We start from the raw sequence: 23678 nt of genomic DNA on the forward strand, positions 1-23678 counted from the left end.
TTTCTAAGGCACCAGGGCCTGTCACTGCAGTTGCCCGCTCTTCACTCCCACCCCTATCTCAGTCACCTCCAGTGACGCTGCTTCCCTTCTATCTTCTCCACCCACCTCCAGTTACTCCCCCTCTGGGGCTTCCTGTGCACAACCTCTTTCTCCTGCTGCCAGCCTGACCCTCCAGCGCTGAGCTGTGTCCTTGTGCCCGGCTAATAAATGTGCCTGCTCCTAAAAGGAAGGTTTGGTGCTCTGGCTCATCCTCATGCTACTGCTCACGGCCCAACGGCCACTAGAAAAGTAGACTGAGGAGGCTTACGCTGCAGCGGCTGTATTCTTAGCCCAGGGGTCGGCAACCTATGCTCAAATAAATTTGTTCCAGTCTATGCATCTGATGAAGTGGGCTGTAGCCTATGAAAGCTTATGCTCAAATAAATTTGTTAGTCTCTAAGGTGCCACAAGTACTCCTGTTCTTTTTGCAGAAGTGCTGTGCCGAGTCTTCATTTATTCATTCTAATGTAAGGTTTCGCGTGCCAGTAGTACATTTGAACATTTTAGAAGGTCTCTTTCTATGTTTATAATATATAACTAAGCTATTGTTGTATGTAAAGTAAATAAGGTTTTTAAAATGTTTAAGGAGCTTCATTTAAAATTAAATTAAAATGCAGAGCCCCCCAGGACCGGTGTCCAGGACCCGGCCACTGTGGGTGCCACTGAAAATCAGTTTGCGTGCCGCCTTTGGCATGCATGCCATAGGTTGCCTACCCCTGTCTTAGATTGACAAGACTCTAAAAGAAGTAGAGAGAACTGAACATTTCTCAGGTGACCAATCCGGCCACAAACACCTTTAATTCAGCTGCTGCTGCAAAAGGCAGAACAAAGCCATTCAGCCCCATACTTACTATGTATTGACTGAGACAATGTCCCACCAATAAAACGACCTGAGATTCATCAGCTACCTCCTCCAGCCTACAAAAATAACCTACAGACTCAATGAAACAGACTCTCCACTGCATGAAGCCTGTCTGACTTTCTGGAGCAATGATGAAAGAGACGTACCCGGGGCATCCCAGAGTGCAGTGACTCGGTTTCCCCGTCTGCAAACAGGAGATAATGAGATGTGCCCTCTCTAATAAAATGCTTAGGAATTTTCTGCTGCGAAGCCATTGGAAATTCTTGCTGCCATGGTAGTTCCTGTCCATGCGGGGCCATGTCAGGTGATGGGCTGCCAGCCACGCTCATTCCCTCAGGCTCTCACACATGCTGTGCAACGTGCTCCAGTCTCCTTGGAGACGGCCCTAATGTCATTGGCTTTGTGCCTCAGTAGACTGCACCCCTCCCCCTTGCCTCACCTTCCTCCCCCGTTTGCCTCCAAGTGAGATAGCTGAGATGTTGCCTCTTCCCATTAGAGTCTGGCTTAATTACCCAGGGTAGCCAGGTTGGGCAGGGCCCCAGGAATTCCAGGAACCCCATTGACTTCTGGGGATTTGGAGGGAGGAAAGCATCCCATCCTTCCCATCAAAGGGCAGAGGACTCCTGAAATGTACTGGCCTTGTGGCCAGCGTCTAGGTGGCTAACATGAACATCTGGGCTCTGCCATCAGCCCCCGGCCTGCAGGGACATGGGGTGGCAGTGTCTGTGAGTGTTAGATCAGGGAACGCGCTCCATCCTCAGGGCCGTCCGCTCCACCATGGCACTGCCGCCTGTTATCTCAGAGGTGACACGGGTGGTGTAGGGTTTGATTGTGTGTAGCCAGGGCCCCAGCCCAAGGCCAGGTCTCCTGTCCACGGGGAGGGCAGCTCACCGTTGGGGTGTGGCGTGGGAAAGAGCCAAGCACACCTGTGACTGGCCAGTGGAGCCTGGCTGGGCTGAAGAAAGGGCACCTGGGCTAAGACGGGAGGAGGCTGGGTCAGCCTGGAGCCCTGAAAGGAGTCAGCCCAGGAGACTGGCAGGTGAGAGCTGCCCCATCCAGCCGAGACAGAGACCGGCCTGAGAGGCACAACAAGAGGGAAGCAGCTGCAGAGAGCTGCCAGGGCTGCTTGGGAGAGCTGGGTTCAGATGGGCTGGCACAGAACTGCTGGGGAGAACTGCCCCAAGGTGGGGCCCTGCTGAGTGGACGCCCTGGGCAGTTGCCCCTCAGCAAAAGGGAGGATCCAGGTTGGTCAGGGGAAGCCCAGGCTGGGTGCAAGGGAATGGACATGTCCTGACCAGGGCTGGGACTCCCAGGCAGGGGAGCTCTCTTGGGGGATACCTGCCCCGGGGGCCAAGGTGGAGTCAGGAGCCTGGCCACTGTCCGGCAGGAAGGCCTGGAGAGGGGTGCCTGGATGGGGCCCAAGGCACTGGGAACGCAGCGCGGCTGTGAGCGGTGGGGAGCCGGAGGCGCTGGCCCTGAAGCGGGGAACGGGAAGAACTGTTGTACTTTATACGGTTCCTGGGGGGTTGTTGAGAATGGTTTTACTGCCTGGGTTTGGGGGGATTCCTGCACTGGCTCCTGTGAATAGATTATACCCTGAGGTGGGCTTGTCTCTGGCACTGCGGACAGCCTGGCTGGCTGCACTGGGCCGCGACCGTGTGGGTCCCTCCATAGCACTGGGGTGTGATCGGCCGGGGCAGGGAGAGAGAAAGAAGGCAGAGAGGGCCATGTCTCAGGCCATGGGTGACCCTGCCCCAGCCGCGCCCCCTAGGCAGCCTGTGGCATTTGGAGAGCCCAGGAGGTGCCGCTGGCAGGGGGCAGCCAGTGATGCTCAGTGTAGAAGGGGCACAAGCAAGCTGGGCTGCTCCTGTGACCCGGCGGCCCAGCTTCTCCTCAGACAGCAGCTGAGCTCCTACCCCAAACACCCCCAGCTTGTCAGAGCAGCAGCTGGGCATCCCCCCCTTGGGGCGCCCTGGGCTTGGCCCCCAGGCCGTCTATGTGTCGCGCTCACACCGTCAGCCGCTCCCTGCCCCCAGTGGGGAGCTGGAGCTGGTTGTTAAATTTAGAAGCCAGTGTAGAACCGGTTGTTAAAGGAGCGGGGGGAGGGGGCAAACAGCTCCGGTCCGTGGGCCATATCCGGCTCGCAGGACTGTCCTGTCTCTGCCCTGCCTGAGCTCCCAGCTGGGGAGGTTCCCCGGCTCCTCCCCTGCTCCCCCCCTTGCAGAGCTGCAGTGTGACGCACCGCTGGCGCCAGCGCTCTGGGCAGCTCTGCAGCTCCTGCCGCTTTGAGTGGCATGGTAAGGGGGGGCTGCGAGCTCCAGTGGCCATGCAGTGACCATACACGCTGCCCTGAGCGGCACGGTAAGGGGGGGCTGCGAGCTCCAGTGGCAGCGCAGTGACCATACACGCTGCCCTGAGCGGCATGGTAAGGGGGGGCTGCGAGCTCCAGTGGCCATGCAGTGACCATACATGCTGCCCTGAGCGGCACGGTAAGGGGGGGCTGCGAGCTCCAGTGGCAGCGCAGTGACCATACACGCTGCCCTGAGCGGCATGGTAAGGGGGGGACTGCGAGCTCCAGCGGCCGCACAGTGGCCATACATGGTGCCCTGAGCGGCACAGTAAGTGGGGGGCTGCGAGCTCCAGCGGCCGCGCAGTGACCATACACGCTGCCCTGAGCGGCATGGTAAGGGGGGGCTGGGAGCTCCAGTGGCAGCGCAATGACCATACACGCTGCCCTGAGCAGCACGGTAAGGGGGGCTGCAAGCTCCAGCGGCCGCGCAGTCACCATACACGCTGCCCTGAGCGGCATGGTAAGGGAGGGCTGCGAGCTCCAGCGGCCGCGCAGTGACCATACACACTGCCCTGAGCGGCATGGTAAGGGGGGCCTGCAAGCTCCAGTGGCAGCGCAGTGACCATACACGCTGTCCTGAGCAGCATGGTAAGGGGGGGCTGCGAGCTCCAGTGGCAGAGCAGTGACGATACACAGTGCCCTGAGCGACAAGGTAAGGGGGGGCTGCGAGCTCCAGCGTCCGTGCAGTGACCATACACGCTGCCCTGAGTGGCACGGTAAGTGGGGGACTGCGAGCTCCAGCGGCCGCGCAGTGACCATACACGCTGCCCTGTGCGGCATGGTAAGGGGGGGGCTGCGAGCTCCAGCGGCCGCGCAGTGACCATACACGCTGCCCTGTGCGGCATGGTAAGGGGGGCCTGCAAGCTCCAGTGGCAGCGCAGTGACCATACACGCTGTCCTGAGCAGCATGGTAAGGGGGGGCTGCGAGCTCCAGTGGCAGCGCAGTGACGATACACACTGCCCTGATCGGCAAGGTAAGGGGGGACTGTGAGCTCCAGCGGCCGCGCAGTGACCATACACGCTGCCCTGAGCGGCATGGTAAGGGGGGGCTGCGAGCTCCAGTGGCAGCGCAGTGACCACACACAGTGCCCTGAGTGGCATGGTAAGGGGGGGCTGTGAGCTCCAGCAGCCGTGCAGTGGCCATACATGGTGCCCTGAGCGGCATGGTAAGGGAGGGGCTGCGAGCTCCAGCGGCCGCGCAGTGACCATACACGGTGCCTTGAGCAGCATGGTAAGGGAGCTGTGCCGGGGCTGGGAGGAGGGGTTGGATAAGGAGCAGGGAGCAGTTGGAGGGGGCGTAGGTTCTCGGGGGGCAGTCAGGAGATGAGGAACAGGGTGAGTTGGGTAGGGGGTGTGGCTCTAGGGGGCAATTAGGGTGGGGGGTGTCAGGAGGGGGTGGTCAGGGGAGAAGGAGCGGTGAGGGCTGATGGGTTGCGGGTTCCGAGGGGGACAGTCAGGGGCAGGATGTGGGTGGGGGTCGGATGGGGGGGGACAGGCTGTTTTGGGAGGCACAGCCTTCCCTACCTGGCCCCCGATACAATTTTGCAACCCCGATGTGCAGGGCCAGCTTTAGGAAGTGTGGGGCCCGATTTCGATGAGCCCCAGCAAGGATAACTAAAAAAAAAAAACGTTAAAAAAAAGCCATGGGGCTTGTACTCACCGGAGGGCGCTCAAAGTCTTCAGCAGCACTTCGGCGGCGGGTCCTTCACTTGCTCCGGATCTTCGGCGCCACTGAAGGACCCACTGCTGAAATGCTGCTGAAGACCCGGTAGGGACCTGGTTGTCAAGATTTTGGCAGCTCATCACTGCATGCCCCTCCAGGTCAGTCCCTTACCCCAGCTGAGCAGGGCCGTGTCCCTGCCTAGAGAATCACTACAGGTTTCACCATGGGGGCCAGGGGAACAGACAGCAAGGGGTGAGTATGCCAGCTGTTCCTCAGAGATCCAGTGGCTGGGCCCAGCACTGCCTAGCTCCGTGCCCAGATGATGCAGCATCATCGTGCCCCAGACCAGTGCCACCCCAGTCCTGCCTGAGGCTGCGACAGACACAGGGGCTGGGGTGGTTGCCATGCACCTGGGGGTGGAACAGCTGCTGATTTCAGGGGCATTCCCCTGAGTGAGAGCAGAACTGGGCCCTTCCCAGGGAAGTTCTGCCCTAGCAAGCCAGTCCCGGCCTGGCCCACCCACCTGTTCCTTGGGTCCGGCCCTTTGTCAATTGCTGCCTGGCTCTCATGGGCTTGCTGGGATGGAGGCTGGTTTCACAGGCCCATTGTTAGGTGCGCTGGGGTTCTTACTAGGAAGCATTCTCAGCAGGGCAATGTAGGCCCTTGGGATGGCTAGTGCCACGTGCCACAGAGCGCTCTTCCCTTCTGGTGCACTGGTTCTAATCCTGGCCAAGGAATTACTGACCAACAGCTGTCCCCTTCTGTGGACAGCGGGTGATCTCAGCTCTCAGTGCACTTGGCCTAAACTGCCCCTTGTTGGCCATGTCAGCGGGGAACAGCAAGACCTGAGTGCAGGAGCCCATGTATTTCTTGCAGGAGTTAATGCCCTCCCAACTGGGCACCCCATCAGGGCATCTACACCAAACCCTGCACTTTGCAGGTAGCTATAGGAGAAACTGGAGTGAAAGGTGCAGCATGGCTGAGTGGCTAGAGCTCTGCACTAGGATTTGGGAGAGCAGGCTTTGGTTCCTGGCTCTGCTGGTGCCTCAGTTTCCTCATGTGTAAAATGATAAGGCAGGGTAGGCAACCTATGGCATGCATGCCAAAGGCGGCACACAAGCTGATTTTTCAGTGGCACTCCCAGTGGCCAGGTCCTAGCCACCAGTCTGGGGGGCTCTGCATTTTAATTTAATTTTAAATGAAGATTCTTAAACATTTTGAAAACCTTATTTACTTTACATACAATAGTGTAGTTATATATTATAGAGTTATAGAAAGAGACCTTCTAAAAACATTCAAATGTATTACTGGTACGCGAAACCTGAAATTAGAGTGACTAAATGAAGACTAGGCACAGCACTTCTGAAAGGTTGCCGACCCCTGTGATAAGGCTATTGCCGCCCCCCCCCACCCCCCCCGCCGCCCTTTGTGAAGTACTTTGAGATCTGCTGACGAAAAGTGCTAGCCATGGGCTGGGTGTTGTTATCATCACCCTGTCTAATATGTGGCTCCTGTGGTATACGGAGCCAGGGCCATACCATGCCTTAGCTTTCTGTGTCCTGCACCTGGCCGCTGCTGAGATCTGAGCCAGCAGCCATCTATTCTCACCACTGCTGTGGCCTGTTAAAGAGACTCACACATTGCACTCTCAGACGCACTGACCAGCATGTCAGAAACCATTCTGGTGGCTACAGGGCCCAGTGGGGAAACTCCCATTCTCTGAATGGGGTGTCGGATCAGGACCTCCAATCTGGATTGGCAGCCAGTAGGGTCAGCAGCTCCGATCTGCAGTCCACACACAGGTCATTTCCCTGCAGTATCACGCTTCGCAAGAGGGTGATATTAAAAATCCTGATGCCCCCTGTTACAGGTCCTACTCCCCCATCCCTGTGAGCACTGGACTGTTCTGCTGCCTTAGGAGAACGTGTCCCTTTAACCAGAGTATTTTAAAGGCTGGCGGCAGTGCTGGATTCCTCACTCAGAAGCTGGGTTTGCACTGGACAGAGGTGGGAGGCTGCCCTAAGGGCTAGTGGGACAGAGTGAACAATGGTCTAGGAGAAACAATTCATTGACATCTTCCTTTGTGTGTTGTGACATTCTATACCTTGGGGGAGCGGCCAGGAACTCCCATATTCCTCATCTGTACGAAATCGTGATCTTACATAGAAAGCATGGCTTGTAAGGTATTGGGGAAAGGTTACGATCTGCCGAAAGTCATTTCTCTGGCCATAGATGTGTATCATTAATGCCTGGAAGTTATGAGAATTGTGCTTCATTTAGACATTACTAAATAGGGCTGAGTTTAGACTGTGTGCTTATATTTTATTTTATTTTGGTAACTAACTCTGACTTTTGCCTCTCACTTAATATCAATTAAAATCTACCTTTTATAGTTAATAAATTTGTTTAATTGTTTATCTTTACCAGTGAGTTTGTATGAAGTGTGGGGCAAATCTGCTCAGGGTACAAAGGCTGGTGTATATCCACTTTCCATTGATGAAGTGGTGAACCAATTAATACATTTGCATTGCTCATCTTGAGCAGTTCAAGATGGTATATTCCTGGGGTACAGTGCTGGGAGCTGGTGTGGGGATTTGGCTCTGATGCCTTTTTCTGTGTGACTCATGAGTGGCTCTGGGAGCATTCATGCAATGTAGCTCGGTATTTGGTCTCCACATGTGGTTGTGCTGAGTGATCACAGCGCCTGGAGGGGTTTGCTGCTGGTCTCTAGCAAGGTATTGTGAGAGACAGCCCAGGCTGGAGAGAGTTCAGGGGCACAGTGGTCCCACAGTCCCAGACTGCACCCCAGGGGGATCCCATCACGTGTATTTTTCTGCGTTTTTACTGATCAACAGGATCCCTGCTCCTTTGGGCGTGCTCCCCTGCTCCCATGTGGGGTTCCTCCACTGGCACCTTTGCACTGTCCTCTGTACAACCTCCCCCCCAATGGAAATGACAGAGAATGATTTGGTTAACGTTTGTGCGGCACGTTCTAAACGGTGAAGTGCTGGTGTTTGCCCTGAATCCTTGCAGCGATGCAGGGGGCAGCCTGGCTGCGGGGGCGGGGGGGCTGGATAGAGGGTGACCTAAAATGGAAAGGTTTGGGGGTTGTTTCAGACTAAACAAAATGTTTCATTTATTTTCTGAACCTTTTACAAGGTTTTTAATTTTCTGTAATAACATTGAAGGAAATTTCATCTAAAAATCATGTTGATGTGGGGGAAATGTTGTGATGTTTTTGGCAATCTTTGCCGAGGTTTTGGGGCTTTTTCCCTGACTGATTCGGCAAGTTCACCGTGAATTCACCAAACGGTTCAGTTGACCTGAAGTTGCATTTTTCAGAGAGGAAAAAATTTCAGATGAAAAAAATTTCCCCTATTTACAACATCTTCATATACGTGCCCCACCCCGGGATCCCCAGGATCCTACCCCTGGCCAGGCGCTGGGCTGGACTAATGCTGACGTCACGGTTAGCTCCTTTCACGGGGCCTGTAGCAGATGTTCTAACCCAGGACTGGTGGCCCGGTGGTGCTTTGTTAGGCTAGGGAATGGGCCAGCGGGTTTAGTTTGGGTTTCGGCCCTTTCCTGCTTTGAAATAGCCGGGTGACGGGGTTAGCTTGGCTGGAGTTGCTGCTGGCTATTCCCTGGGGATATGCTGTGTGTGCGTGGAATCTCTCCCAAAACAGTTTCTCCAAAATGTTCCCAAGGCAGTGAGTACTGCAGCTGGTGGCAAACACCAGTGGTTTTAAATCCTTCGGCCATGAGCTCCTGAGGGCTGAGGCTGTCTCTGTTGTGTGTATGTACAGCACCTTGCACCATGGCCTGATCCTAGACACGCCCATCCAGTGCTAAGAACTAAACCTTGTTTTTTCCTCCCTCGTTTACACTAGCTCCCTAGTTGCCTGCAAGTCTGCCTGGCCAGACAGGCTCTGAATTTCCAGTATAAAACCCAAGCAGAGACCCTCCCCCCAGCAGAAAATGGCCCAAGCCCCCTTGCTTTTTCTTTGCAGGGCACTTCATGATCTCCCATGTGGGCTGAGATCTGCAACCCTCCCATTCCCTGGGGACCTAGCCACATACAGCTCTTGGCAGAACAGTTCCTTCATAGGATCACAGGAGGCATCTAGTCCAACCCCCTGCCCAAAGCAGGACCCATCCCCAGACAGATTTTTGCCCCAGATCCCTAAATGGCCCCCTCAAGGGCTGAGCTCAGAACCCTGGATTTAGCAGGCTAATACTCAAACCCCTAAGCTATCCCTCCTTGCCCATCTAGGCCAGCCACAATGCATGAGAGCAGCTGAGGGAGAAGGCGAGCCGAGCCCTGGGATGGCAGGCAGGAGGGGGGCCCTAGCCCAGTGTAAGATGCCAGTGGGAAGTGGCAGGAGAGATGATTGCAGCAGGGAGCAGGTGACAGGCTGAGGAGGGCCCCTGGCTTTTGCTTTCACCACTCTCCATTTTTCTCTTCCTTTTGCTCCATGCCAAGGCAGGTGGCTCCCAGCCGCTCACCTGGGCCAGCCCCGCAGCTGGAGACAGGGACCAGCTTTATTAGAACAGCCCCAGGTCTTGAGTTCATGTCGCTTAGGCAGTGCCCCGGCCAGAGAGCTGCTGCACAGCGCGAAAGAACAGGCCTGAACAGAGAAGCCTCTAGGCCCTCGGGAGCTGAGAGCGGGTTGGTACTGGAGCTACCCAGCTTTGTTAGCACTGAGCCATGGCAGGGCCGACTGGCAGAGCGAAGGGGCGTGGGGCTGAGAGCGTGGCCACGCTGCACCTGCCTGCCCGGGGAAGGCTGCCTCCTGCAGCTACAGCGGGAGGTGGGATGGCCCTGGCTAGCGACTGGACACCGAGTCCTAGACCCAGCAGCCACATCTGCCTTCTCCGCAGGGCGTGTCTCGGCTGTGATTTGGGGGGACCCACTGTCCTGCCTAGAGCTGGCGGTGCTCTGCCAGGGCTGACTCTGCGCCACTCAGCTCCCCAGCCCGCTCCCACCAGCGACTCCCGCAGAGTCCGCTAAGCTGGCCCTATTCCGTCTCAGGGCCGTGGAGCGATGGACTGGGGGAATCACTGGGGGGCGCCCTGCTCCCTCTGGCACAGCCGGGAGAAGCGAGGGGCTCCCCGTGCAGACGTGCCATCATGCCCCAGAGGAAGGGGGTGGGGACATGAAGCAGCTGCCTCTGCCCCGGCGGCCATGTGTGAGGGAGTGGCTGTTTTACAGGAGCTCAGGGCTGTTCCATGGGCAAGGGGCTGGGATGCACCCCAGAGACCTCCACCTGGCTCGACTGCGATGGCTCTGGTGGAGTCAGGGCCCCTGGAGCAGCTGTGCAGGTTGATCTGGGCCCCCTCACGCCTCCGCTCCAGTCTGGAAGGGCAGCCCTGGAAGCGCTGTCTCCGGAGCACTCGGCAGGTCCTGGCGCCACCTCCGGCCCCCGGCCCTCAGGGGGGTGTCAGCGTGGCTGGGATGGGCCAAGTGCCCAGGGGGTCGGTAGAGGACCTGGCAGAACAGCAGCAACGGGTTCTTTCTCTCAAGCCGTGTGTGGGCTGGAGGCGACGTCGTGCCCACCGCTGAGCAGCTGGAAGCTGTGAGGGCTCAGGGCTCGGGCTGCCACAGGAAGATGTGCTCCTGAGCTGCAAAGGATCCCAGCCAACATTAGTGCTACCCTGCTAGGTCGGCGGTCGCAGTCCACTGCCAGCCAGCCAGGCCCCATAGTGACAAAATCCCCACATCCACCCCAGCATGTCAGCAGCACCAAAACACAGATCCTTACTAGGTGAGCCAGAGGGCTAACCCCATGAGCTAGCAGCAATAGTAGGCTGTTATCCTTTATGTGCACTAACCCCTAGAGGAGGCACAATGTACACATTACCCCTAGGTCAGGGGGTCTCAAACTTCATTGCACCACAACCCCCCCGACAACAAAAATTACTGCATGACCCCAGGAGGGGGGACCGAAGCCTGAGCCTGCTTGAGCCCCACTGCGTTGCCTGGGGGGCCAAAGCCCGAGCCCCAGTGCCCTGTGAGGTGGGGGCAAATCCAAAGCTCAAGGGCTCCAGCCCCAGGTGGGGGGGCTATAACCTGAGCCCCACTGCCCAGGGCGGGAGCCCTCAGGCTTCGGCCCCAGGTGGTGGGGCTCAGGCTTCGGCCCCAGCCCCAGCAAGCCTGAGCAAGCCCTAGTACCCCATGAAAATGGGGCCATGACCCACAGTTTGAGAACCGCTGCCCTAGATAAAATGGTAATTGGGCACCACGTAGCTAGCTTAGCTAGCACACAGACTGGGTAGTGGGGACAGACCGGCAGGTGTGTGCCAGCCAGCACCCGGCCGTGCTCACCCTCCTGCCAACCAGTCCAGACCTGGGCAATGGGGATCGGTTCCCATGGCACCGTTCGGACCCAGAGAAGGCCTGGTTTAAAACTTGGAAATGAATTGTTGATGGCTAAGGCCAGGGCCTGTTAACCAGACTGGGCACAGGAAGGGCAGCAGCTGGGCAAACTACTTCCATGGTGACCGGCCACCAGGCCTCTTGCAGGGACCAATTCCACGGGTAAGAGGTGGCTCATTCTCTGCCCAGACCACTAATTAGAGTTACCCAGACCTGGGTTACCTGGGGGCTGCAAGTCAGGGATGAGGGACAGATCTGTGAGGCTGGGAGCCCAGGACAGGGGCTGCATGTTGGGATGGGGGGCACCAGTGGGGCTGTGTGTGGGGAGCCCACGACTGGCAGAAGGGCCTTGGCAGAGCTGTCTGTGCAAGGAGCCCAGGACAGGGCTGCACGTTGGGGGGCATCGGCGGAGCTGTGTGTGGGGAGCCCACGGCTGGTGGAAGGGCCTTGGCAGAGCCGTCTGTGTAGGGAGCCAGGACAGGGGCTGCACGTTGGGATGGGGGGCACCGGTGGGGCTGTGTATGGGGAGCCCACGGCTGGCACTTTGGGTGGAAGGGCCTCGGCAGAGCCGTCTCTGTAGGGAGCCCAGCAGGGGCTGAATGTGGGGACCGAGGGGCATCGGCAGAGCTGTCTGGCATGCTGCAGGTCAGGGCTAAGGTGCACTAGCACAGCGCACAGGGCCTGCCCAAGCACTAGGCAGCTGCTGGCTCAGTGCCTGCATGCCCCTCTCCATGCAGAGCGGGTTATGGGCGAGCAGAGAGGAGGGAAGCTGGGCCACTCACCAAACTGGCAGATGTAGCGGTTTCGGGTCTTGCAGCGTTGGTCGTTCCAGTTGAAGGCGGCCGATGCCTGGAGCTCAACGCAGTTCCCAAACCTGAGACACAGAGCAGAGGAAAGTGGTCTCAGGCCTGGGAGGGGAGCATGGGAGCAGGACATGCAGGAGTCCCAGAGCAGAGGAGAGCAGTCCAAGGCCTGGGAGGGGTGCACATGGTGCAGGAATCCCAGAGCAGAGGAGAACAGTTCCTGGCCCAGAATGGGAGCACAGGGTGCAGGAGTCCCAGAGAAGAGGAGAGCAGTTCCTGGCCCAGAACGGGAGCACGGGGTGCAGGAGTCCCAGAGAAGAGGAGAGCAGTTCCTGGCCCAGAACGGGAGCACGGGGTGCAGGAGTCCCAGAGAAGAGGAGAGCAGTCCTAGGCCTGGAAGGGACTATGGGAGCACGTGGTGCAGGAGTCCCCAAGCATAGAGGAGAGCAGGTCCTGGCCCAGAATAGGAGGAGGGGGTGCAGGAATCCCAGAGCAGAGGAGAGCTGTCCAAGCCTGGGAGAGGAGCAGGGGGTGCAGGAGCCTAGGGCATAAAGAAGTGTGGTCCGAGGTCCAGGAGGAGAGCACGGGGTGCAGGAGACCCAGAGAAGAGAGGACAGTGGTCCCACACCTGGGAGGGGAGCAGGAGGTGCAGGGGTCCCAGAGAAGAGAGGACAGTGGTCCCATGCCTGCGAGGAGAGCAGGAGGTGCAGGGGTCCCAGAGAAGAGGGGACAGAGGTCCCACGCCCAGGAGGGGAGCAGGAGGTGCAGGGGTCCCAGAGAAGAGAGGACAGTGGTCCCACGCCCGGGAGGAGAGCAGGAGGTGCAGGGGTCCCAGAGAAGAGAGGACAGAGGTCCCACACCCAGGAGGGGAGCAGGAGGTGCAGGGGTCCCAGAGAAGAGAGGACAGTGGTCCCATGCCCGGGAGGGGAGCAGGAGGTGCAGGGGTCCCAGAGAAGAGAGGGCAGAGGTCCCACGCCTGGGAGGGGAGCAGGAGGTGCAGGAGACCCTATACAAGGATTGTAAATCTGGGGCAGGGACCAGCTATTCTGTGTTCGTACAGAGCTTGATACACTGGAGTCTTGGGCCATGACTGGTGTTTCTAGGTTCTCCTGCACTACAGCGAATAAATATTGACAGGTGCCGCTGGCGGGCTCTGTGTCACTGGGCCTCGGGACCGAGCGGGAGCAGCAGAAGGATGGCCATGGGTCTCCGTGCCCCTGCCCTGGTCACTTACCGCTGGCTGTCTGGCTGGCCAAACGCAAAGCTGGTGAAGGAGTACTGGGCGCCCGTGTCCCAGCGGAACAAATCCTTGGACGTTTTATAGGTCAGACCTAAACGAGAGAGCACAGGGGATGTCCTGGGGCTCCAGTCCACACGGGCACAGCGGCAGCCGTGCACCACCACAGCGCTGGGTCTGAGTCTTATCACACAGGTCCCCACTGGCTGCATCTCTGCTGAGGAGCTGTCCAAGTGAGTCAGCAGCCCCAACAGCACAGCAACTGCAGAGCCATGAACCGCGAGGGATCCGTGCCCCTGCTGCTGAGCTGTGTGTCACGAGCCCCACGCTGCTAGCAGCGATTCTCCATTAGCTCAAGTGACTTTGGAGCAGTGGAATCAGTTCTGTCCCTGCTGCCATCAGGAAGTTAAGATTGTATCACACTCCCAGTTCTGAATTTGCCTGCACTGCAAAGCCGCATGTGGGCTCTGCTGACTCAAACAGCCGGGGCTGCTCGCTCAATGCCTCTTGGCAAGCTGCGTGGCAGCCTCTGGGCTAGGTACCAGTGCCCTGTGTCCGGCCCCTAGAGCGATGGGGCCCATCCCCACTTCGACCTCCCTCACCCTCAGAGGGCATTGCATTGCGAATGCCCCACAGGCCAGCCCCATGGAGGGCACAGTGAGGCAGCTGTAGTTGGGTGTGGGCTCCCGGCCTCCCACCCGAGTCAGACTCCTGCAGCTGTCTCTGCTGCTCACACACCCTTTCCGCTCCACGCCCCCTCTCCCGCTGAGCCACCATCTCCCAGACTGTCAGTGAGTAACTTCGACCCAGTCCCAACAGTGAGGGCAGGTGCCTACAGGCTGAGGTGGCAAGATGTCCTAAGTTCTAATCCCAACTCCTGGGGTGAAGTCTGGCAAGTCGGAGCCCTGCAATGCCTTGGTTTCCCCAGTTGTGAAACACAGATGCCTCCCTCCTGGGGGGCTGGGGAGGGTTAATGCTCTGCGGAAGAACTAAAGATGATCAGACAGCAGCACTTCCATCCGCAGCCTGAGGGAGAACAGCCCCATGAGCACCCAGCCCCTAGGAAACAACAGCAACCGAGTTCATTAATTAACTCCTGTCTGCAGAGCCCTTTGACGATGACACACTCTATGGAAATGCCAGGACTTAGGGCATGTGATCCGGAAAGCGGGGCTGGATCTTACTGTATCCTACGTGCTGCCCTACAATCGGAGCGAGGACTTTTCAAAGCTGGAAAGACGGGACTCCAGCCTTTGGACACAGCACAGAGCTCTGCGCCTGCCTCGGGATCCCGCCAGGGTCACCTTGCACTCTTTGCCAGCAGAGCTAGGACAGACTGCATCATCCTTCCTCCGGGCTGGGACCCAGCCTGCAAGGTCTCTAGGGCTGCGCTCACCTCCTCCTTGCCTCTGGAAAGTCCTGTCCCAGTCCTGGGGCCCCAGCTGTTCTTCGGCAGCAAAAACTGCCGTCACTCACCGATCCAGAAGTTCCGGGTCTCAAAATCCGGCTCTGTCACCTCATTGGTGGGTTCCAAACGCCCCAAGTAAAAGGCCAGAATATCCTGCACTTTCTGATTTGTGATCTGGGCCAGCACGGCTCCTTTCTCCTGCCGGGGATCAGACCCAGACAGCTCAAATCAATCCAGCCGGCACAACAGGCTAATCCTGCCCTTCAGCCACAGTTTAGACCCTGCAACCCAGACGGGCCAGTCCCCCATCTGTGCACTTCTCCCATGTAACCCGAATCCATTCCAGGCGGGCAGAGGAGTCTAGTTCCCCAGCATCTTCTCTTCCACAGGGAACAAGGGACTGAAAGCTCTAGAGTGACCAGACAGCAAATGTGAAAAATCTGGTCACCCTAGAAAGCTCCCACCAGCATTGAGTCTGCTGCACCAGCGTGAACACGGCCCATGGGAGCCCAGAAGCTGGCTTGCTTTGTTCTCATGGAACAGCCACTCCACGAGACTTGCTCTCCCAGCTGATTGTCACCTCTGTGGGCAGATTAACTCCCTGGGGCTCCGAGCTGGTGCTCTCTGTCTATTGCCTGTGCCAGGTGCGCACGAAGCGCTCGGGACACTGGCCTGAGGGATCAAAGCCAAGACCCTGCCTGCAAATGGAGAGGAAATTTCCAGCCACCTATGAGGTGGCTTTCAGCTTCCAGCGCTGTGGCAGGAGCTGGCCTGGGCTGTTCGCTCCCAAACTCCTGCTATGGAAGAGGGCTCAGGCTGCGACATGCGGCAGCCAAACCAGACTGGACGCTCCCCCTGGGGCCACTCAGGAGTGAAATCAATGGAATGGCCAGCGGGGGCAAGAGCCTGGGGGTGGGTGAAGGGCTGGCCTGATGCATCTTGCTGTGTGCTGCACCCAGCTGCTCTTGCAGATCTTCAGTCCTGCGCCCTATCCCTGCAGCTCGCCAGGGTCAATGATCAGCTTGGAAATGCCGCCGCAGGCCAGGGTGGCTCGTGACACCCAGCCCCGCTCCCAGGACGTGCTGTCCCCCCACAGAAAGCCATTAACAAGCCGGCTCGAGGGGGGCTCTTTTAGCTACACTGCAGAGGCTGTTGGACCCAGAGGCCCCAGGTTCAAGCCTTTCTGTCAGGATCTATGGGACTAGCACCGGGGGCTACAGAACGTGGGCCGGCTGCCACTCCCACACCACCACCAGGCCAGCCAGAGCCACAGCCCCGGAGCACTGCAGAGAGCAGGCGCCGCGGAAAGTACCGCCCTGATTGGCCCATGCTCCCTATGTGACCTGGGAGGGTGGCCAGCAGGCTGTCTGGCCCACTGTGACTCCAGACCCCATCCTGCTGCTTGTTCTCTAGCCTCCGAGCCAGCTTCGCTCTGACCCTCGCTCTTACTGACCTCGGCGATTGCTCCCATCCCCATGCCTGGTGGCTGTCCTTAGCGTGTGGACACAGCCCAGCCGTGACCAGCGGGCCATGTTGCCTGCACCCTGGTCTCTTTCATCCGCCCAGGGGCATCGGGTAACATTTGCTCACAATCCAGCAATTCAGAAACCACCACAGTTCGTATGGTGCCCACCACGCGCTCGGCCCGTGCCATGCAGTGGTTCCGAGGAGCCGCTGGAGACTGCCTGGGGTCCCGAGTGAATCCAGATCCCTGCGTTTCTTATAAAACGTGGGGCCTTGGGGACTGAAGAGACCGCAGGACTGGTGGGAAAGAGGGAAGCCCCCTCCCCAAAGTGTGTTAGCATAAGCTCCAGTGCTGTGCAGGTGAATCCCAGCCTGGATTTCATTCCCCTGTCCCCAGACTGAAATATTATTGAATGTGGCTTCCTAAGCAACGCTTTAGCTCTGTGTGCATGAGTGAGTGAGGCTGCCCTCTACTGGACACCCCACAGAAAAGGTAAGAGACCTACTACTCCTAGCAGCTCAGGAGCTCTCCTTTAGTTCAAGCAGTTGTGGCTTGTGTTTTAGGACTGGAAGGAGCAGGGTCTAGCCCTGGTTTCTGGCTCTCTCTAGGAACTGGGTCTTGCCTGCAGCACATGGGTTACCTGGCATTTTATTTTGGCTCCATAGTACGTGTCTGCCTCAGAGGAAACCATGAAGCAGTCCCCGTCTATCCTCAGGTCGCAGGTGTGGAAAGGGAACTGAACCTTCACTGTGAGAGGAGAGAGAGGGAAGGATCAGTCCCTGCTTTAACCCCCAGGGACTCTGCCTGCAGGAGAGAAAGCAGAGCCCTCTACACGTGCCAGTCCGGTCACTCAGCAGGCAGGCTCTCACCTGTAACTAGGGTTGCCAACCCTCCAGAACTGGCCTGCAGCCTCTAGCAATTACAGATTAAACTTTAATGAAAGATTATGTCATATGATGAAACCTACAGGAACATGTGACCCTCCCGGTAACTCTCCTCAGCCCAGCAAGCCAGGGGTGCAGGAAATGGAACCAGAAGGCTTAGGATCATGCACTGCCTAGGTCTCCCCACAGGGCGTCACTCTTACACCAGGCATTACTCCGGCCCAGCAGCCTTTGCATCAGGCAGGTCAGCACCTCTTAAAGGAGCCCGCACTGGTAGTCAGATGTTTGGGGGAAGTTTGTTCATACTCCCCATAAGTGTGGCACCATTCAGCCCCTGCCGTTGGGCAGCCAGGGGGGTTCATTTAACAGCAGCACGTATCCCCTGGACTATGTTGTTCAGCTCTGCCCTCACCCCCAACGCCACCTGCACAGAGACCTGGGGTTCCCATAGGGCACTGCCCCAGTCTCGCTGGTCCCAAACATACATTGAATGGCATCAAGATCTTCCGCCTCTGACCCGGCCAGCGATGGGCCAACTAGCCCGAGCAGGTCCAGCCTCAGCTGGGGAGCATCACATCTGCAACTTGGTCTCATTGCTAGCCAGCAGTTGGGACCGGGAGGGAGACAGGAGGTGAGACTATGCAGCCATCTCCAGAACTGGGAGGGACGGGCAGATGAGCAACAAATTACAACCAACCAGCCCCCTTGCTGCACAGCAGGGGCACCCCCTCCCTCGGAGTCATTTACTCCTTTGCAAAGTGCGGAGCGAACCGGGGGCATTTAACACTCACCCATGCAGCCAGGCAAACTGCGACACAAGGTGCTGGCCTGGGCGATCGGGCCCAGGGAGGGGCCCAAGTCTGGCAGTGCATTGATGCCAACAAGACAAGAGCAGCATGCAGCAAGGACCCCATTCCTGGAGTAATTCTGTGCTCACCTAGCCACGCATTGGAGAGCATACGGCGCAATCCTAGGCTATTCCCCCTGCCAGCACCAGCCTGCCCCATTCTAGGATCTGCTACCCTCGTAACCCTAGCCACGTAGGGAACCCATTGGAACCCCTCTGCCTGGGCCAGGGGGACGTCTGCCAGGATCCACGTCTGGCCCTGGCCGCTCTTGGCGCGGGGGCTGATTATAAACAGCCACTGAAAATGAGTTTGAACTCAGGGGCAAAGCCATGGCTACAGCCATATGTACCCGATGATGAATATGGGCAGGCCCCCCACACCCCACCAGTCCCGGACTCTGCCCGACACGGGGTGCAATGGATGTCATTTGCTCAGCCTGGGATTGAAGACATCTAAAGAACCACAAAGGGGCACAACTGATGCCACGACCTAGCTGTCTGGAGTCCTGGGCCCCCAGGGAGCTCAGGACCCCCAGCAAAGGGGCCGAGTGCTGAAAACAGAGGCCGAGTGCTGAACTGCAGCCTCCTTTAGCGACCAGCTTGTGAAATGGTCAGCAGCCAGCTTGGCAGCGCCATGCGCTGCCGGTGCCCAGCCTGGAATGGCCTCTGGGTGCAGCCTGGGAGGGGACAGAGAGTGTGGGGGCTGCACCGGGCTGGGACTGCAGCTGTCCCTTTCCAGAGGACGCAGGCGAACTGCCCACCCCTGCAGCAGCTGGGGCATACGTGACTGAGCCGGACTCACTACCACACTCCGCTCCGCCATAGCCGATGTCACAGAGGCAGGAACATTCCTCCTCCCTGAACCTCCCGTGGAGACACTGGATGCTGCACTTCACTGGAAGAAAAATGGGCAGTTAGTCTGCAGCCTGGCCTGGTGCTGGCTCCCCAGCCCCCCGGCAGCGTCCCAGTGGAGCCAGCGCAAGCTCTTATACACCTCGGCAAGCACCACAGACATAACTGCAGGCTCTGCAACGCACACGGGTGCATGACAGTGACACTGCATGGGGGACACAGCCTGCATGGGTCACGCACGTCTGCACACATACACTGTATGGGACACACAAACACACACTGCCTGTGGGGGACGGAACACACATCCTGCATGAGTCATGTGCGCACACACATATTTCATGGGACATACACACTGTATGAGCCATGTGCACTCTCATGCCTACATACACGCACACACACTGCATGGGCCATGCACACGCACCCACCACATAGGACACCCACCCACCTCTGCATGGGACACACACACACACCCCGCATAGGACACCCACCCACCGCCGCATAGGACACACACACACACCCCGCATGAGACACACACACACACATACATACACACCCCGCATGGGACACAGACACCCCCCAGCATGGGTGCGCACACCCACACACTGCATGGGCACACACACACACACACACACAAATCCTGCAAAGGACACACATGCACACAGCAAGGGACACACACCCCACATGAGTGCGCGCACACCCGCACACACCCCCCTCCCCGCAAAGGACATGCATGCACACAGCATGATGGAGGCAGTGGTAGCCACTCCATAGTCAAAGCTGAGCCTGGATTTCCATCCCAAGCCATATTTCCATCCTTTGCGCCCACTGTGGATGGGAAATGAGCCGATTGGTCTGCAGATTGGGAAGCTTCGAACAGGGCCCAGGGAATTTGGGATCTGCTGGGATCTAGGTGTGTATTTGCTCTGCATTCTCATGTGCCCCACAGGCCGCATTCTTTTCCTCAGTGTCGGATCCTACATTGGCCCTCATGTGGCCAGCAGTGATGGGTCCCTGGGACCCAGTCCTCATACTCAGATGCAGCCACCAGCATGGGGCAGTATCAGTCCTGAGCCATTCCAGGGGAGGGTTATTTAGGAATAGTCACCTACATGCTGGGAGCCACAGAGGGTACCTCTACCCTGCAAGGCAAGACCCACAGCTGCGAGTCCCAGACCTGGAGTCAACTGACTCAGGTTTGCGGGGCTCAGACTGTAGGGCTTATAGCAGTGTAGACATGAATAGTGTGTGTGTGCCTCAGTTTCCCTGTGTGCTGCATGTTTAAGAAGGTGGTGGGAGATGGGTTGTTACAGAGGACGGAGAGGAGAGGGCCCCAGTGACCTGTTTACCTGGGACAGAAGACAGAGGACAAAGGAGCTGTTGGGGGATGATATAGGATGATTGGTGGCTGGACAGGACAGAGAGATCAGCCGGAGCCCACCTGGATGCAGGAGAGACCTAGATGTACTGTGCTGAGGGCTGCTAGGCCCAAGGGCCTGGAGAGTTTCCTACGCTGTGTTCAGACATTCAATAAACCCTCCTGTTTTACGCTGCCTGAGAGTTGCTCTGGTCTAGATATCAGGGTTGCACTATTCCCTCTGGGAGTGGAGGCCCTGAGGGTCCAGAGAGAGTGGAAGCCCTGAAAGGGTCCCTGGTGAGAAACAGCTGTGCAGGCCTGAAGGCTCAACCCCCCCGAGAAGGACTGTCACACTGAAGGGGATTCCTCCCAGGGACCATACAGAGCCGTGAGTGCAAGCCCTGTGAGTTCGTGACAACGTGGTAGCAGAGGATGGTTGGCGGATGCACCCTGTAGACAGTTGGCTGCGAGCACAGGCACTTTGCAGTGAGTGGCTGCCAGCAATAAAACAAGGGAATTGAAGGAACCAGTGCAGAAATGGCCTACAACCCTCCCCACATCTGTGCAGGGAAAGAGGGCAGAGCGTTGTGAGGCTCACCTGGGAGCAGCTGATTGCCCGGCTGGTAGAGAGTGACCAGTTCACGGAACAAGTTCCAGATCCCAGCGGGGCTTCCGGGATGCCCAGAGAACCTGGGAGTAGCAGGAGGGTACGGTTCCCCAGCCTGGATTCCCCCCAGTGGAGGTGAAGAGATGGAAACCGGAGCTGAGAGTGAAGGAGCTGGAGCCGGAGGAGCGGAGGCTAGCAACTTGCTCAGGGCAGCAAAAACATGAATTGGAGCTGGAGGAGAGAGAGGTCAAGAGGACTTGTGGTGGGGTAAGTGGGTAAGGACCCCAAGATGCCTGTTTGGCAAGAAGCCCAGATTCCAAAGTGTGCCCGGTGTAACGGGGAGGGCTATCGGTCCTGACCTCCCGGCCTGGGAGAAGGCTGGTGATTTGAACCAGACTGACCCTGCGGACAGGCACAGCTGTCTTACCCCCCTGCTTGGTCCCAAGGCCACAGGGGTGTTCAGCCAAATGGACAGTGCAGAAACTGGAGACTATGAAGGTTCAAACAGGCTTTGCTGCTTTCTTTTGAATGGACCCCTGAGACAGATAGGAAAAGATTCCAGGGTGTACGAGAAGCCTGGGCACCACGTACAAGGAAATCACCACCCTGTTGGGAAAATCTCTCAGCAAGGGGGGAAAGGGTGCGGGGCCACTTCTGCAGAGAACGTGTATAATCTGGTTGGATTGGGGCAGCTGTAGGACATCTGCCCTCAAAAGCCCAAAGCCCTGCAAAGTGCAGGTACGTTGGCAGACTTGAGGTTAAGGACAGCAGATGGGGTGTGGGACAGAGACCCACATCAGGGACTTGGAGGGGGAGTCTCCCAGAGACCTCTCAGAGGTGAGACTCTAGGAAGCCCAGAAATGCCGGAGAAGGCAGACCCCTTCCATGGGACCTGTGGGACCTGAGATGTCATTATTGTGGGCAAAAGGATGCAAGGTGGTGTCATGCTCAAAGACACAGGAAATTTTTGCCCAAGAGACCCCTTGAAGGGTTAATAGGTGACGGGAAGACAGCTGGTAATGCAGGCTCGGAGAGGGAGCTGTGTGTCTGTCCCTTCAGAGGAAGCGGTCACCCAGCCAGCTCCTGGGGCAAAGCTGGCCAGGAAGGAGTGGCAGACGGGCTTCCCTCCAAGCCCAGCAGATATGTCTGCTTGTACCCCCTGGGATCAGGCCCCTGTGATCCCCAGGGAGAGTGGCAGGTGGGGTCAATGGGGAGACATTCACGGAGTGAAGAGATTCTGGGACAGAGACTCTTGTGGGTGTGGCAACCTCACCAGCTGCTGAGAGGCCGCGTAACTTGGGGAAAGCTTCCCAATGGCAGCCATTCAGCTCCTGTGCAGACAGAGACACAGAAAGAATGGGGGGGCTGGTAGCCAGGGTCCTTCAGCACATTAGCTTTGACGTACTCTTGGGAAGCGACTGTGTCTGTTTAAGACAGGATCCAGACACCGTGCCAGTAACAGCCAAAGATCCGAACCCAGAGACTGGAAGGAGCCAGTGAGCCTGTGAATGGCCCCGGCGGCGAGGAGGGGAAGTCCCCCTTGGCTAGTAGCACAAGGGAAGATCTCCGAGGCTCGAGTCTGCAGCCAGGCCCCTGGAGCTGAGTGGGACATCAGCCCCGCACTGAGGAGAGGTGGATCAAGGTGGCTCTGATGCGGCAGCCAAAGCAATGGGCTCGCTCCCTGCCCTCACTGGGACATGGGTGCTGGGTGTGGCCGAACCCCCAGTTAAGATCTTGTAGTGAGGATACATCTGAATGGGGGCCCCAAAGAGGTTGGTGCAGGATCAGCTCCTTGCAGAGGTGCTGATGGAGGATGGACTGAAGAACTGGCCAGATCGTGCCCTGGTCTTTGCCTGTGGCTGAGGTCAGGGAGGGGCACTTGGCCTGGCACCAGCAATCCATCCAACAGGGGGGTGTGGAACCTCCAGTGCAGGGAAGGGAGTTGCCAGGGACAGGGCTTAACAGGGCTGAGACCAAGGGGGAAACTAAGGCACAGCAGCTGAATTCCAGACCTAGCGGCAGAAAGATCCCGCCTGGAAGAAGCAGGTGTTGCAAGATCCTGGGGAAGGATCACAGGGAAGGATCCAGGTGAGAGAAAGGACCCGGTACCAGGAAAGGGCTCTCCAGGGGAGAACTGACCCTTGGGGGATCAGAAGGCTGGTGGTCCCCCAGAAGTACCACTGGGGCGGTCGCCCCTTCTTCTAAATATCAGGGAGTTCAGCGCACCCGGTGAGAGCTGCTGCAGAACATTTACTGCCCCGGAAATTCCCAGGGGTCCACCCTTCTGAGCTGGTGCATGGAAGGAGAGGGAGGGGACCCCTGGAGCTGATGAGAAACAAATGGGGAATCGGTGGTGGATTCTGAACTATCGTTCTGGGGAAAGCTCCTTGAGCTCATGGGTTTGGCCAGGAAGAACCTAGCTGGGGCCCAGGAACTGCGAAACGGCTGGTACGACAACGTGCCTGATCGGGGACTGGAAGAGGGATCTCAGCTCAGTGTGAAGAGCCTGGGGAGAACCCTGGGAAATCAGCAACCAGCTGAAGGAGGTGAGTCATGTGCTGGAGCTGCCCAATTGGGCGACTGTACCACCTGGACATACTGGAGCTGTACGTTGCGGGGGTGTGGGGGCAGAGGAAGGAGAAGGGGAAAGGGAATCTCTCTCCTAAGCCAGGAGCCGACGCTCTGCTGGAATAACTTCCCCTCTATGACCAGCTAACCCCTGCCTGCCAGCAGAGATCAGAGGGGCTGCGTTCATACCAGCAGCCGGGCCTGGACTCACTAATCTAGCTGCCCATGGGGGGAGAGGAGGTGTCTCCCGTTCACAGTCACCAGGGGAAAAGCCTGGGATCCAGAAAGAGAGACCAGTGACAAGCTGGTGTTAGGGGTGATCCAGCCTCATCGAGCCTGGGGCCTCCCCGTGGGATTTTTGTA

The 23678-nt window shown here is 57.9% G+C and overlaps 1 protein-coding gene across 3 annotated transcripts in view; it reads right to left on the reverse strand.

Moving 5' to 3' along the window:
• The window catches only part of CLEC18C (C-type lectin domain family 18 member C), a 271662-nt gene that overhangs the window by 232549 nt on the left and 15435 nt on the right, over positions 1-23678 (reverse strand). For 2 of the 3 annotated variants that reach the window (XR_007769266.1, XR_007769267.1), the window contains exons 7-12: positions 18737-18829; positions 16844-16950; positions 14807-14936; positions 13328-13424; positions 12073-12164; positions 6783-10536 (exon numbers count right to left, since the gene is read on the reverse strand). Coding sequence is in view for 1 of the 3 variants with exons in the window: in XM_050922416.1 (XP_050778373.1) it covers positions 10499-10536; positions 12073-12164; positions 13328-13424; positions 14807-14936; positions 16844-16950; positions 18737-18829 (557 nt within the window). In the remaining 2 variants the exon portion in view is untranslated. Of the gene's footprint in view, positions 1-6127; positions 10537-12072; positions 12165-13327; positions 13425-14806; positions 14937-16843; positions 16951-18736; positions 18830-23678 lie in introns of those variants that run through there. The other variant, XM_050922416.1, reaches the window with a different exon arrangement.

The sequence above is a fragment of the Gopherus flavomarginatus genome, chromosome 14, assembly GCF_025201925.1.
Source record: "Gopherus flavomarginatus isolate rGopFla2 chromosome 14, rGopFla2.mat.asm, whole genome shotgun sequence".
NCBI lineage: Eukaryota > Metazoa > Chordata > Testudines > Testudinidae > Gopherus > Gopherus flavomarginatus.